Source organism: Hippocampus guttulatus, chromosome 20 (genome assembly GCF_054856545.1).
Source record: "Hippocampus guttulatus isolate MCC_2025c chromosome 20, RoL_Hgut_1.0, whole genome shotgun sequence".
Taxonomy (NCBI): domain Eukaryota; kingdom Metazoa; phylum Chordata; class Actinopteri; order Syngnathiformes; family Syngnathidae; genus Hippocampus; species Hippocampus guttulatus.
In genome coordinates, this window is record NC_141280.1 from 10,573,233 (window position 1) to 10,586,390 (window position 13,158).

At 40.5% G+C, this 13,158-nt stretch overlaps 1 protein-coding gene across 1 annotated transcript; it reads left to right on the top strand.

The window, feature by feature from the left end:
* The first annotated feature begins 687 nt into the window (after positions 1-687).
* ube2j1 (ubiquitin-conjugating enzyme E2, J1) lies at positions 688-12,812 on the top strand. The gene is made up of 8 exons (XM_086100962.1): positions 688-1,057; positions 4,059-4,132; positions 4,869-5,000; positions 5,509-5,593; positions 6,180-6,285; positions 8,000-8,129; positions 10,100-10,228; positions 11,359-12,812. The coding sequence occupies exons 1-8, from the start codon at positions 1,027-1,029 to the stop codon at positions 11,635-11,637; spliced, it is 966 nt and encodes a 321-aa protein (XP_085957088.1). The 5' UTR covers positions 688-1,026; the 3' UTR covers positions 11,638-12,812.
* The last annotated feature ends 346 nt before the right edge of the window (positions 12,813-13,158 follow it).

Genomic DNA, 13,158 nt, shown 5'->3' on the forward strand with positions numbered 1-13,158 from the left:
TGCATTTTGGTGCCTGGTTGACTTTATTGTGTACGCACTCACACAAACACGCACACAAAATGTGGTATCACAACACGATATTGTGACCAATGCCTCCACCTTGTATTTACTGATCTCCACCTACCCCCCCCCCCCTGTTATTTATTTATTTCTGTTCCGCTAATTAATTTTGGAGTACCGTACTGTGTCTAGAACTGTTGTGTTGTACAGGATAAGAGTTTCACATATTCCTCTTGTTATTTGTATGGTCATATTTATTGAAAATGCTGTGAGCTCGGTTTCATTCGCAGAGTGTTCGTCCTCATGCTTAGCGATAAGGGTGAGAGGCTCAGTCATCTGGAAGGGACTAACGGAAAAGCCAGTGCTACTCCACATTGAGAGATCCAGATGAGGTGACTTGGGCATCTGATCATAATGCCCCCTGGACGCCTCCCGTAGTGAGGTGTTCCAGGCATATCCTACCAGGAGGAGGCCTTGGCATGACGCAGGACATGCTGGAGGGACTGTCTCCCGACTAACATGTTTTGTCACTTTAGTTTTTAAATTCAGTCCATTTGCTTGCATTGTTTTATGGGAGATTGGCCACATCGAACATGGCGGATACGATGACGTATTGAGTATTCAGTCAGTCTTGCTAAAGGTGGGGTCTAGTATACGTGTCTAAGTACTATATCGTGTCAATCTTGTGGACTTCACATACTTTTAATTTCCGTGTTGACGTCACGGGAACGACGACGGACTTTTTAAAATACAGATTTAAAATTCGGTATAAAAACAGACACCATATCTCTTTGTGACGTCTCGAAGTGGACATAATCCGTTTTCCGTGTGGGCCTGTGAGTGCATGTCGAAAAGGATCGATCCGACCAGGCTTTCAGCTGCCAGTGAATCCTCACCAATGCTAACCAAAGGGCTAAATTCAGATAACCCATACTTACGGTGACTGATCGTTAAATAGCGAATTTAACTATTCGCTATTTGCTATACAATTGCTACTGTACATCATCTTTCAAGTGCTCGAAGATTATGGAGAGTAAATATAACCTCAAGAGTCCAGGTAAGTTCCATTCTATTTCACGTTTACGAAGTGTGTTATTCCACTTTAACCACACGGTTGAAATTTCAAACAACAGAATTAATTGTCTGTCTATTCTCTCTAAAAATTGTTACATCCGTGAGAGAATGAGTGTCTTTCAAACGACATGTCTTGCCCTCGCAAGTTGCCTCCTTTCCCATTCTAACGGTTTCCATTATTTTGAGAAACGGATTTCTACGATCACAGTAGTATTTGATTAGTGTTATGTGAAGATGCGAATGTAGGTTTGGATACGGTAGGACACGTCATCAAGGGTTTATCCTAATTCCGATGCTTCAGTCGAAGAAAACAGGAAGTCGGATTTATCCCACTCGGGCTGTCCCAGTTCCGACCTCAAAGCGTTCGAGGAGAATGTAAACAAAGATTCCGATAAATTGTGTTTTGTTCTGGTTCATCCACACATTTTGACCTCCAGCGACCGTTCATAATTTCCTTAATTTATACAAATAAATGAATATCATATCTTCAAATCAGTTTCTTCATCCGTTCCCAAATGACTGCATGCAAATAACAGCGGATCTTGATGCAGTCAGAACAAATCACGTGGCGTTACTTGGTTATTTTTTAATAAATGATTGTAATAAATAAGGCCAAATATGTTTATCCATCCATTTTCAACACCGTTTATCCTTAACAGAGTCGCGATATATATACTGTATACTACAGTATGTGTCTCCATGGGGTCGCCATTGTCAAGTGACAATGAAGTCAGTCGGTGAACTCTGGGTCCTGTTTTCCCGACTTCGAAACTCCGACCTCGCAGTTCAAAGGGGCGTTTTGGTGTACTTTTCTGAGTCGGAAGTTAGAAAAGTCCAACTTCCCACCCTCACTTCCCTCCAGTGCAGCACGAACAACCATTAGCCCTTTTGAGAATACAGTACTGTATGCCGCTTGTAGATCTCCTCTGCGCATGCGTGAGAATTGAGGCGAAAAGAAGGCTTCCAAACAACAAGCGGTTTTGGATGACAGTACACCAGTGCATCCCTTCCTGCACGCCTTAAAGCTTACAGGCATTGTTAAAAGGCTTTAAGCCTCATGTGACAAAACGGCAGGTGCACTTTGTGCTCTGTATAACTGATCTAATGGATTCCACTAAAGTGCTACATAAATCTGATGCATTATTATTATTATTATCATTATTATTTAGACCAGGGTGGTCAAACTCATTTTTTTGTCACGGGCCACTTTGGAGTTACGGCTTCCCTCGGAGGGCCGTTGCAAAATCTCAACGTTAATTATGACCCATGACAATTTGACATTTCGGTACCGATTTCAGCAAGAGTCATAATAGTTGGCATGCATGATTTGCTCCTGCGGGCCACATAAAATGATGTGGGGGGGCCAGATTTGGCCCCCGGGCCTTGACTTTGACACCTGTGATTTAGTCACTTGAATTTGTGTCAAAACACAATTGTAAAGCATTGTACACCTGTTTATTCATCACAATTTCCTGATAGAAAAAGATCCAAACGGATGAAAAAGATGGACGAAAATTGTAAATATCTTGAACACATTTATTCACATTCACATTTATTTTGTCAATATCTTGAAACCGATAGGGAAGACAAAGAGGCTAAGTAATCAAGCTCTACCGTGCAGCAAAACGAATGAGAGACACGACATGCGATCAGCCCGACAGAAATAAAAATTCTCGTCACTGTCAGTTTTTAAATCAAGAAACGTTTCCACATTTCAATATTACTGTGGCATGGTACAGTGGCAATTTATTCGCTGAGTGTTATGTATCCTCGCATCACTTTACTCGCATCATGTGAGCAAAATAACATTTATTCAGCCCATTTGTGTTTTACTGGCAATGTTGGGCTGAGCAAATGAGCACAAAAATCCCATCTGTGTCACTCTCATGTTACGGCATTGTACACATGTCCCACTTGCTGCACACATCGTTCAAAACGCTGGTAAAAACCTAAGTGTCGTGTTCCAGGAGAGGGCGGTCTGTGAAAAAAAACATCCCAATGGTTGAAATGGTCGAAATCACAGGAAAGGTTGGTAGCCAAACAGGGTCTCTAAGCCATAATTGACCATGTGACCTTGAGATTTGCATGTGATCTATTGGAGGCGCAACCTCCGGTCTGAACTTGAACCAGGGGGTCTCTTCCGAAAGTCAAATCTCCTAATCTTCATGGCACCATTCCTTCACTTTTGTTGGATTATGTCATCAGGTTAAGGCGCGATAAAAAGGTGTTTCCTTTCTACCACAGGAATATGACTGAAGTCAGGGTATAACTTGCTTGCTGTATCTGCAAAATATTAGCTACAGACACATTTATCCTCATTTAGTAGAATATGCTTATCACATTGTTTTTTGATTGTCTTTTTTTTATAAGATCAAATGTGTTACTGCACCATAGAGTGTGACAATAAAGACTTTTTATTCAATTTTGTGTTTGTTTGTTTGTTTGCCCTCAAAACAAAATTGGGTTGAGCGTGTCAAAATAAGACGCACAACTTTATGTTCACATGGACCAGCATGCTATGATACAGCAATGGCTCATTAAATTCTAAATTCACTTTACCGACACTCGAATAATGGAGCAAATATGATTTTTTTTCCACTTTACTTTATTTTTTTCCAAATACTTTTACACATGGGTACAGGTAGTTTGGGATTTTTTTGTGCCCCACTAAATTAAACTGGCATTCAGAAACTGCATTTTGTATTTGGTTAGTCTATTTGTGATATTAAAATTGTTTTGATGAACTGAAACCTTTGTTTATGATAAATATGCAAAGAACATATACATCAGGAAGTAGGCAAATATTATTTTACAGCACTGCAGCAAAATGCTGGAAGGTTTTGGGGTCTCATGTCACACTCTTAGACCACGTTTTCTTCGAATCACACATCTACGTTTGCAATTAATCTGCAAACGCAGATGTAGAATTTTACATCTGCTAACATAAACTGACATCCATGTCTGTTTATCTTTTATTGGGCTAGCGGTGAAGAGGCTGATGAAAGAGGCTGCTGAATTGAGAGATCCCACAGAGCACTACCATGCCCAGCCACTGGAAGTAAGTTTACCGCATTGCAGATGTAGCGAGCGGTCTGCAGAAATGAGAACGTCTGCTTTTAACAATAAGCTCTTTATTGATAGTTTTTTAAAATTTGTTTTTGAGCAGGCCAGCACATACCTGTACATCAATCTTTTTCTGAGAAATCAAACGACCATCACCATGTCACCATTTGCAATTGCTCTATATGTGCTGTTCAAACAAGGAGTGGGAAGATGAAAACTTATTAAACCCCACCACCATCTCACATTTATATTACAAGCCATACATACTACCTTACGCATCCCGAATGGTTTCTTACACCTGTACAAGCACTCCTAATATAGATAACTGATTGAGAAAATTGATATATATTACATATGGTTAGAATCAAATTAATGGTCTGCTGTATTTAAAATACAGTAAATTTCAGCAGTAGTTACATACCAACAATGGTAATAGAAATGATATCTACCAACTTGGTAAAACAACAAGCACATACCCACAATGGTAAGAAAAAGCCAGTGACTGAGCAGTTACGTCCAAGAATTTATGTCCCTTAACATTTTCTAGCTGTACATTGTGTACATGTGTATTATCAATTATGGATTACGTTTATCGGTACCTAATATCAATAATTTTGTTTTATTCCACAAGAAATGTCGTTGTCCGTGTGATCACTGCGTACTGTAATGTTCGTCTTTTCCAGATTTGCAGTAGCATGTACTGAATATTCTGTTTTTCCGTACCCTTATAGGATAACCTATTTGAATGGCATTTCTCAGTCCGTGGACCCCCAGATTCAGATTTCGACGGAGGGGTTTACCATGGCAGGATCGTGCTTCCCCCAGAGTATCCAATGAAGCCTCCCAGCATTATTCTCCTTACAGTAAGACACACTTGCAGAGATTAATGCCTTGTGCCTGGTTCACATGATCGACAGTAAATGTGGAAATTGACTACATGCGAGTTAACCTCCAATCAGTTTTAGTTGTATTCTACTTGTGTGATCAAAGTGCACGTTTTCATGTGATAAAACTCCTACTTTTTTCGAATTTGAAGATGTTATTTTTAGTGCTGTCAGAGATTAAAATCTAGAGTAACGTGATTTAAAAAAAAAAGAATGCGGTAAAAGTTCTGTAATTAATTAATTGCAATTAACGCGATAATTTGACACCTCTAGTTATTTTATTTTCATGTTGTACGGAAACCTGCAGCAGTAGAATCCCAAGTGGTCCAATTTGTTACTTTTCACCGTCATGCTTTTCAGAGACACAACAATTTGGCAATATGATTTACACATTTGTCTTCTCCTTATCCCCAACCCACACCTCCCCTCACCCCGCCACCATCCATCCACTTTCCTCCGATTCATATTCTCCACTGCCCATGTCCAGCAAAATGGAAGATTCGAAGTTGGGAAGAAGATCTGTCTGAGTATATCGGGCCACCATCCAGAGACATGGCAGCCTTCATGGAGCAGTAGGTTTCACCACTGCCTATTTCGTCGTGTGTTTAAATAACATTGCAATGAGGTCACTACTAATGGGAATGTTGTAACTAGAAGTGGGCTATCTTAAACATTCACCAATAACTTTCAACACTTTTATAGGTATATGTACATGAGTATGAGTATAAAAAATATTTATAAGGCCCAATTTAATGGTATGCATGCATGTAAAAGTAAAATTTTGTAGTAATTAACATTACTTAATGCTGCATACTAATAGATTTAAACATGTATAAATTAGGTTAGGTGAGTGTATGAATAACAAAATACAGTACACGGATACATGTAGTACTGTATATGTTGCTCTATGTGACTCGCTGTTGTTTTGCTGACTTTCGCTGCCTCTCACGGGCCGTTTGCGGACTTAATTTTTTATTTTTTTTTTTAATGAATATGTTTGAAAAAATCCGCGATGCACCGAGGCCACGATAAACGAACTGCGAAATAGCGAGGGATCACTGTAGCTTTTTTTCCCTTGTACAAGAAATTGGTTTAATTGCCTACTGCTTTTACTGCGTTTTTTTTACATGTATTCTTTGCATTGTTTCTGTATTTCAGTACGAACTGCTCTGATTGCCATCATTGGATTCATGCCAACAAAAGGAGAGGGCGCAATTGGATCTCTCGATTATACTCCTGAAGAGCGGAGGGTGCTTGCCAAAAAGTAAGATTTTTACTTAAATGCTTTTCATTATTTGTTCACTTCCAGAATATAAATTTGATGCCTTTGTAGATCCTCAGTTTCACTGATTACCGTATTGGCCCAAATATAAAACGGCCCTGATTATAAGACGACCCCCTCTTTTTCAAGACTCAAGTTTGAAAAAAGACTTTGAACACCAAATTAATTTTTATACAGAAAATAATTACAGTACATCTGAAACAAATGATTATAACAATATATTTGAGAGAAAAAAAGCAAGTTATTTTGCCTTATTCAAATCTAAAGTGCAATCACATTCGTAAATGAATGGCTTCTGGTTTTTGAAATGTAAATTACATCATAACTTCTCCTCAGCTGCCGGTTAACCTGGCCGCTCTTCGACCCACTTTTCTCCAGATTGTCACTACGTCTCTCCATTTTTTGTTATCTCTTCGATTATTTTCTTCTCTTTTCCTTCTTACCGCTATTTTTTATTTTTCTTCTTCGTGCTACCGCGATTTTAATGTTTATTCTTCGTGGCAGGGGTTCACTTTGGCCTGGGGAGTCAAGTTCAGCATTCGCTTCAATGATATCTGGCGCCATCTAGCGTCATGAATGGGTATATTGTCTAGACCCCGAATATAAGACGACCCCCACTTTTTCAGTCTTATTTCAATGCAAAAAACACTGTCTTATATTCGGGTCAATACCGTATAACGAACTGCGAGTTGAATCGAGGTGACTGGTGTAATTTGTTGCTGAAGATACTTTCATCCAAAAGGCTTTTTCAGGATAAAATTGTATGTATGCAATCTTTGCCTGGAATAATACGAAGGAGTACAGAATAGAATGGAAGAATAGCACTATAAAAGTCCCAAGAAATGTTAAATGTTAAAATGTTAAATGGCGTAGCGCTCGAATGACCTGCCAATCTACATTCCTACCCCTTACTGTCTGGTCACATGCCTTGGGTCTTGACCGAAGCCGTGAAGTTAGCGTCAGTCCACTCAGTAGTGCCCCACAAGTTATGTGAATTAATTTTAAATAGAATAGTACCGTGTTAGCTGCCAAAATGTTGCTGACTTAATAGCCTTTCAGAACTCTGCCTTGGCAATTGTAAAGTCTGATCCCATGTTATCTACCAGTGGCGGAGCTATGTGGTGGCCAGTTTTGGCCACGGACAACCCTAATGTAAAAAGAAATTCAAAATATCTGTGACCTTCCTGACATTTTCACATGGATGCTAAATTTTTAGGTCCCTTCAAACTTGCACCCTATCACAGCTCATTTCTATTAACTACATATGTATGTTGAACACAGCACAAGAATACGATCCAGGCCATTAACAACGATGCCTTGCCAGTAATACCCCGCTGACCGAATTCCCCGGCCACTGGGAGACATACAAGCCACTGATATCGAGACAAGAATGCTCCTCACAATGCATGGAGGCATGCCGTAAGAGCTTAGTGACTATTGACTTCCCATCATTACTTTAATAATCAGATGCCCGACTGGCAACCATCCCTTCATCGTGTAAATGCGGTCCTCATTGTGGTAGTGCATTAGGGACAGATGATGCTGTGGGTCTACAGCCCGTTTTTCCAGGAGTTGCTTGTGTGTCTTATTGACAGATTTTACACACGCCTGCTGCTCTCTCTTTGATCTACAACGCATGATTTACTTGAACCACTTCATGTGTATCCCTGGTTATATTAAATGTATTGTCTTCCAGATCCCAAGATTTTTGCTGTGAGATATGTAGCTGTACGTTGCGCTCAGCACTCCTGCCTCTAACTCCTGACAGCATCCTCACTCCAGAGGACCACTTGGCAAATGGGCTTGTTCAACAAATCAACTTCAAGGTACAAAATAAATTGGATCATACAGAAAAAGCGGATAATGTTGTAATGCTGTTCTGTAATTGTGTCTGGTGTTTCCCCAAAAGGAATGTTTTGGAGTACGTCAGGTGTATCAGGCAATCAGACCCTTAAAACAAACTTTAAAACCCAACAGAGTCTGGGAGTCGAGCAGAGTTGTCTTTTACTTGCGCACAAGGAGAGTGAACAAGTGTTAACCATTACATTCTCTGAAAAGCTTTGGAAACACTTCACTCGTCTTCACACTTTTATTGTCTTAGGGACTGTCCGAATACCCAAACTTCTAAAGGGGCGAGGAAACACACAATATATTGTAATTGGAGGAGTCATGCTGACAGGGGCACGCCGTCCTGAGGCTGGTATCTTATCTTCAAGGCTGCGAACAGGAACAAGCTGGTGTCCTCAGAATGCGGAATTACTTTGATTGCATGTTCTGTACGTAAATGAAGTCCTTGATTGTCACACTAGTAAGTTGATTAAACATCTAAAAGCAGGGAGTGATAAATTATATACAGTTACTCTTCCAGAGTGGTGGTGTACAGACTTGAATACTATTGAAATGTACCGTACAATGCATCTTTCTTTATGAAGCACGTTCACAAGATTGCTCATGTTCGAAAACCCTCCACCTGTTGCTGAATTTAAACAACTCGTTGAGGAAGAGTGGTCCAAAATAATCTCCACATTGATGTGAAAGACTCGATGCTATTTATTAAAAACACGCAACAGCGCTTTAATTTATTTTTTATTTTTCGCTGAGGGCGACCCAACAATTGATTAGGTTTTGGGGGCAATTACTTTTTCACACGGAGACAAGTAGCTTTGAATATTTTTTTTTTCTCCAATTGATAAAAAAAAAACTTCAAGATTTTAAAATGCCATTCTACAGTATGTTTACTTTGGTTATCTTTGTCTGATATGTACCTATTTTCATGATCTTAACATCTTAACATGGGCACAGATAGCACCGGGGTCAGCGGGTGGGGGACGTGTGTCCCCCTCAGTTTCATAAAGGCCACGATTCATCCCATCTGATTTTGCCACTTAAAGTAACAAAATCTCCGGTCAAACAGTGTTCTCCTGAATTGGGTCCTGCATAGCGTGTATTATGCGACGCCTACTAATGGGTTTCCCCAAAACATGTCAGAATTAAATATGTCCTCTTTCTGAAGTTGAATCTGCAACTCGGCAAAGGAGACAAATCATACAAGCGACATTTCAAACAGCATACCTGTATATAATCAGGTATCATCAACATGATTTATGATATATTTCCTGTTAACGTTACAGTTAATGTCACCAAGCAGAAGGATGTAGATGCTAAACATGTACCGGCTAAGTGCCGATCCCTGCGGGACTCCACATATGACATGACATATGCATTGCCATAAATTACATGTCGCATCCTCTCTGAGAGGTCCAAACTAAACCAGCAAAGTGCTTGGTTCCATCTCAAAGCTGGTGCGATTGTGTTTTTGGACCGTTTCTCCGTAGCATGTCAGTGGCGGGGCGATATGACCCAAAATTCCGAATCAATTGCATCCCTTCACAGTAATGGTATATATCATGAACTAAAATTAAGTAATACTTTAATCAATTCTTCATTTCTGAGGAGTTTAATTGTATACTCCATTAATGAAGCTAAATTGCCATATTTTTTGTTTGTACCAATACATCGTAAAATGTTTTTTTTTTTCCAATGCAGAATTCAAAGTTAATGCTCCTGAGTGCAAACAACAACTAATACATCTGATATTTTAAATGAAAACACTATACAACTGGCTTTCAGTTTAGGTTTCTACAATTCATCCAAATTACTGTTCCCATGAAATAATCAGCCTTAACCGTGTCAGTTTTCCCCTGTAAAGTAGAAAGCAATTCTATGTTTGATTTGCCCAAGCTGTGGACACAGTCAAGCTTTTTAAAAAAAAAGTTTGTTCTCTGTGTAAATGCAGACAGAATCAAGTTCATCAAGTCAAATGAGAAAAGAGAATGAAGATGCCAACAACAAGGTTTCCCCTCTTACCCAGGAAGGGGACTCGAATTCTTCAGGCTGCGAAGCTGTCGATCCCTCGACTGAGCAGGTAGGTGTTTGAAATCTTCTGTCAGTACATTTGGGCTGCGAATGAATTCCTTGAGGCAAAAATAATTTCTTGAATTCCTTGACTGTAAAATAAACATGACCTAGTCAAGGTCATTATTATAACATACTCATTATTGGACATTTCCTTAAAATACTGCCCAGTGTTAAAATTATCTTGAAATATTTTGTAGTACCGGATGTCCCGATCACGTGATTGGAAATTGGGCCCGATCATTCCAGTTTCATGTGATTGGAAATCAGGGGTAGGGGATGGGGCAACAAAATAATTTAGAGCAGGGGTACCCAAACCTTTTTGACCTAAGATCTACTTTTCGATCAACCAACCTCCCGAGATTGATATGCACACACTTGCACACGCATGTCATGATGAGTAACAGCCATGACGTCCCCTATGATGAACGAAATAGAAAAATAAACTCGACACAAGAGTTGATGAGTTTGTGAAAAGAATTTCCTGCCTACCTTTTTGGGAGACCTGACACGGGCGATGCACTTTTGCAGCCTGTTAACTATCGTGGCTAACGTGTGGCTAACGTTTCTCTTGGCACTTCCGATTCCCATTCTTTGCCAGTGCCCTCGATTAACTGTACATGAAACAAACTGAATGAGAATAATAACAAGAGCTCTGATCGCAAGCTGCAGGCTGCTGAGCGCTAACAACTTCCGGTGACGCAGGTGGGTTAAAGGTTAAAGGTGACCTGCTTCATTTTATTTGATTTTTTTTAATACTTTTTGTGAAAGTGAGACTGATAGGATCATTAGGGTGCAGTGTACATTCACACAAAAAGTATATTACTAACAAGCCCAGAGATACACCAATGTTTGTTTTTTCCTCTACACCCCATTGCGATCGACTTGGGACCAGTCCGCGAGCTACCGGTTGTTCGCGATTGACTTAATGGGCACCCCTGATCTACAGGATCACAGATATTGCGGAAAGAAAAAAAAAAAGGAAATAAAAGAGATGGTGTTCAGGCAGCCCGGTGGTCAACTGGTTAGCGCGTCGGTTCCGTCGGGGCCTTGTTTATCTTTCATCATCAGGAAGTAAGAAAATAGGATCAAAAAGTGCTCTACAAATGAATCACATGCACCACATATCCTCCATTACAGGCAGAAGTTTCAACAGCCACCACAGTGGAGAGGCCGCAAATGACTTTGCCTCCGAACGTTGGTCGTCCGCCCATTCCACAGCAGCGTCGTGTCCAACACGCCCAAAGAGACAACAGAGAAGCCCCAAACAGGCCCTTCATTCCAGCGGTTCACGAGCCCCATGATGGAAGCCACGCAGGCTCTGCCATGCTCATGGTGGTGCTTATTTTGGTCCTGGCTGGACTTATTTTCCGAAGGATTTATCTGGCCCAAGAGCACAAGTTTGATTATGAGCTGTGACCTTTCCTCGCTACTAATTTGATCCTAAGTCCGCCTCGCCATTCTACTTTTAGCACCACGAGCAGCTGCAGTTGCGCCAGAGGTTTGACAGTCACTGGAACATTTAACGTTCTCTTTTCTTATTAGCACGACGCCCCGTCAGCTTGATGCGCTTTCCTGCAGAAGGTGTGGATGAGCCCTCCTCACTTGCAGCATCTGTTTGTTCTTTTTTTTTAATCAATGTGAATTTTCATTCTGCCGCTAGATGATCGTGCATTTTTGAGTGGGTATGGAATCATCTGACAGCAGATTAATTCGCGCTGGTGACACTTTACGCCCCCAAGCCCCTTTTTAATTAACTAATTCACTGGTGTTGACGTTTATATTTGTCAACTGGTGTCTGTTTTCTGCCACTGATGAATGTGGGTCTTTTCAACGGGCAGACGTGGAAGAGGGTCTCGCCTAGCTTGGCTGCAAAAAGCTTTCTGCAAAACTAATGATGAAGGGATGGTAGTAGACGGCATTGTTGCATCGCTTTCGAATTGAGATCATAGCTTTTGAAATGCATCGGATGTCATTTCAACTCGAGTCGGCATCGCTCACGGCATGTTTCGTAATTGTATATCTACAAATACATTTTTTTTTTTTTTTTGCCATCAAAGCTCTTTCTCAGGCTTGTTTATTTTATTGTGTTACAGCAGGGGTCGGTCACCAATGTGGTGCCTGGGAGCACCAGGTAGCCTGTTTGAAAAATAGGCGATCAGCGACGTTCCTTCTATGCTACGCGCTGAGCAATTACCCACTTCTCTCAGCGCACACGATATATTTCCACACTCATTCCTTCATTTCCACACCGTTTTGATCTTCAAAAGCACACCGCACCATTCCCACTTCCCCAACAGTCTCAGTAGCAACACCGAGAGGGCACACGCAGTTGTTCGCCTGTAGTTTCAAGCATACATTGATGCACTGATGCTCACCATTGACAGATCAGTCACTCCATTCAGCAAGTCCAAACATGGGCCCCTTTCATGTGTTACAGAGGCCAGGTGACTAGAAATGTTCATATTTTATTCATGCTTTCCATTATTTATGAGTACAGTGGACAAGTGTGCGACCACATTCATACTAATTGTATTGAGACTTAATTATGCTTAAAATAACCCGTGTGCTATAATAAAAAGTAACAAATTGGAGTTTGCTTTATTTGTCTCACAAAATATCTATTCAATGATCAGTTTTATTTCAATATACGGGTGTTTTTTTTTTTTTGTGTGTGACCTACCTACTGGTTTGACCTCTGTGTGCATGTCTGATTTCACAGACGCCTATATGACTTGACTCGTAATTGGCTGAAGCCAGAGGGCAGCCATCTTACGATGCCTTTGGTACAAACAACTTCTGTTTTTTTTCCCCCACTGAAAACAATGTTATGAATACATGTTTTATGCCAGTATCCGTGTATAGAGTAATGGGAGCCTCTCAATCAACCAACTTCACTGACAAAGTCTCCAGGGTGAGTTAAAAAAAAAATAGTGACCT

Bases quoted from the DNA above. Each gene is read 5' to 3' on its own strand.
- ube2j1 (XM_086100962.1), top strand. From the start codon at position 1,027: ATGGAGAGTAAATATAACCTCAAGAGTCCAG. The intron at 5,001-5,508 runs GTAAGACACACT...GCCCATGTCCAG, and splicing joins CCAGCATTATTCTCCTTACA to CAAAATGGAAGATTCGAAGT. The intron at 8,130-10,099 runs GTACAAAATAAA...GTGTAAATGCAG, and splicing joins TTCAACAAATCAACTTCAAG to ACAGAATCAAGTTCATCAAG.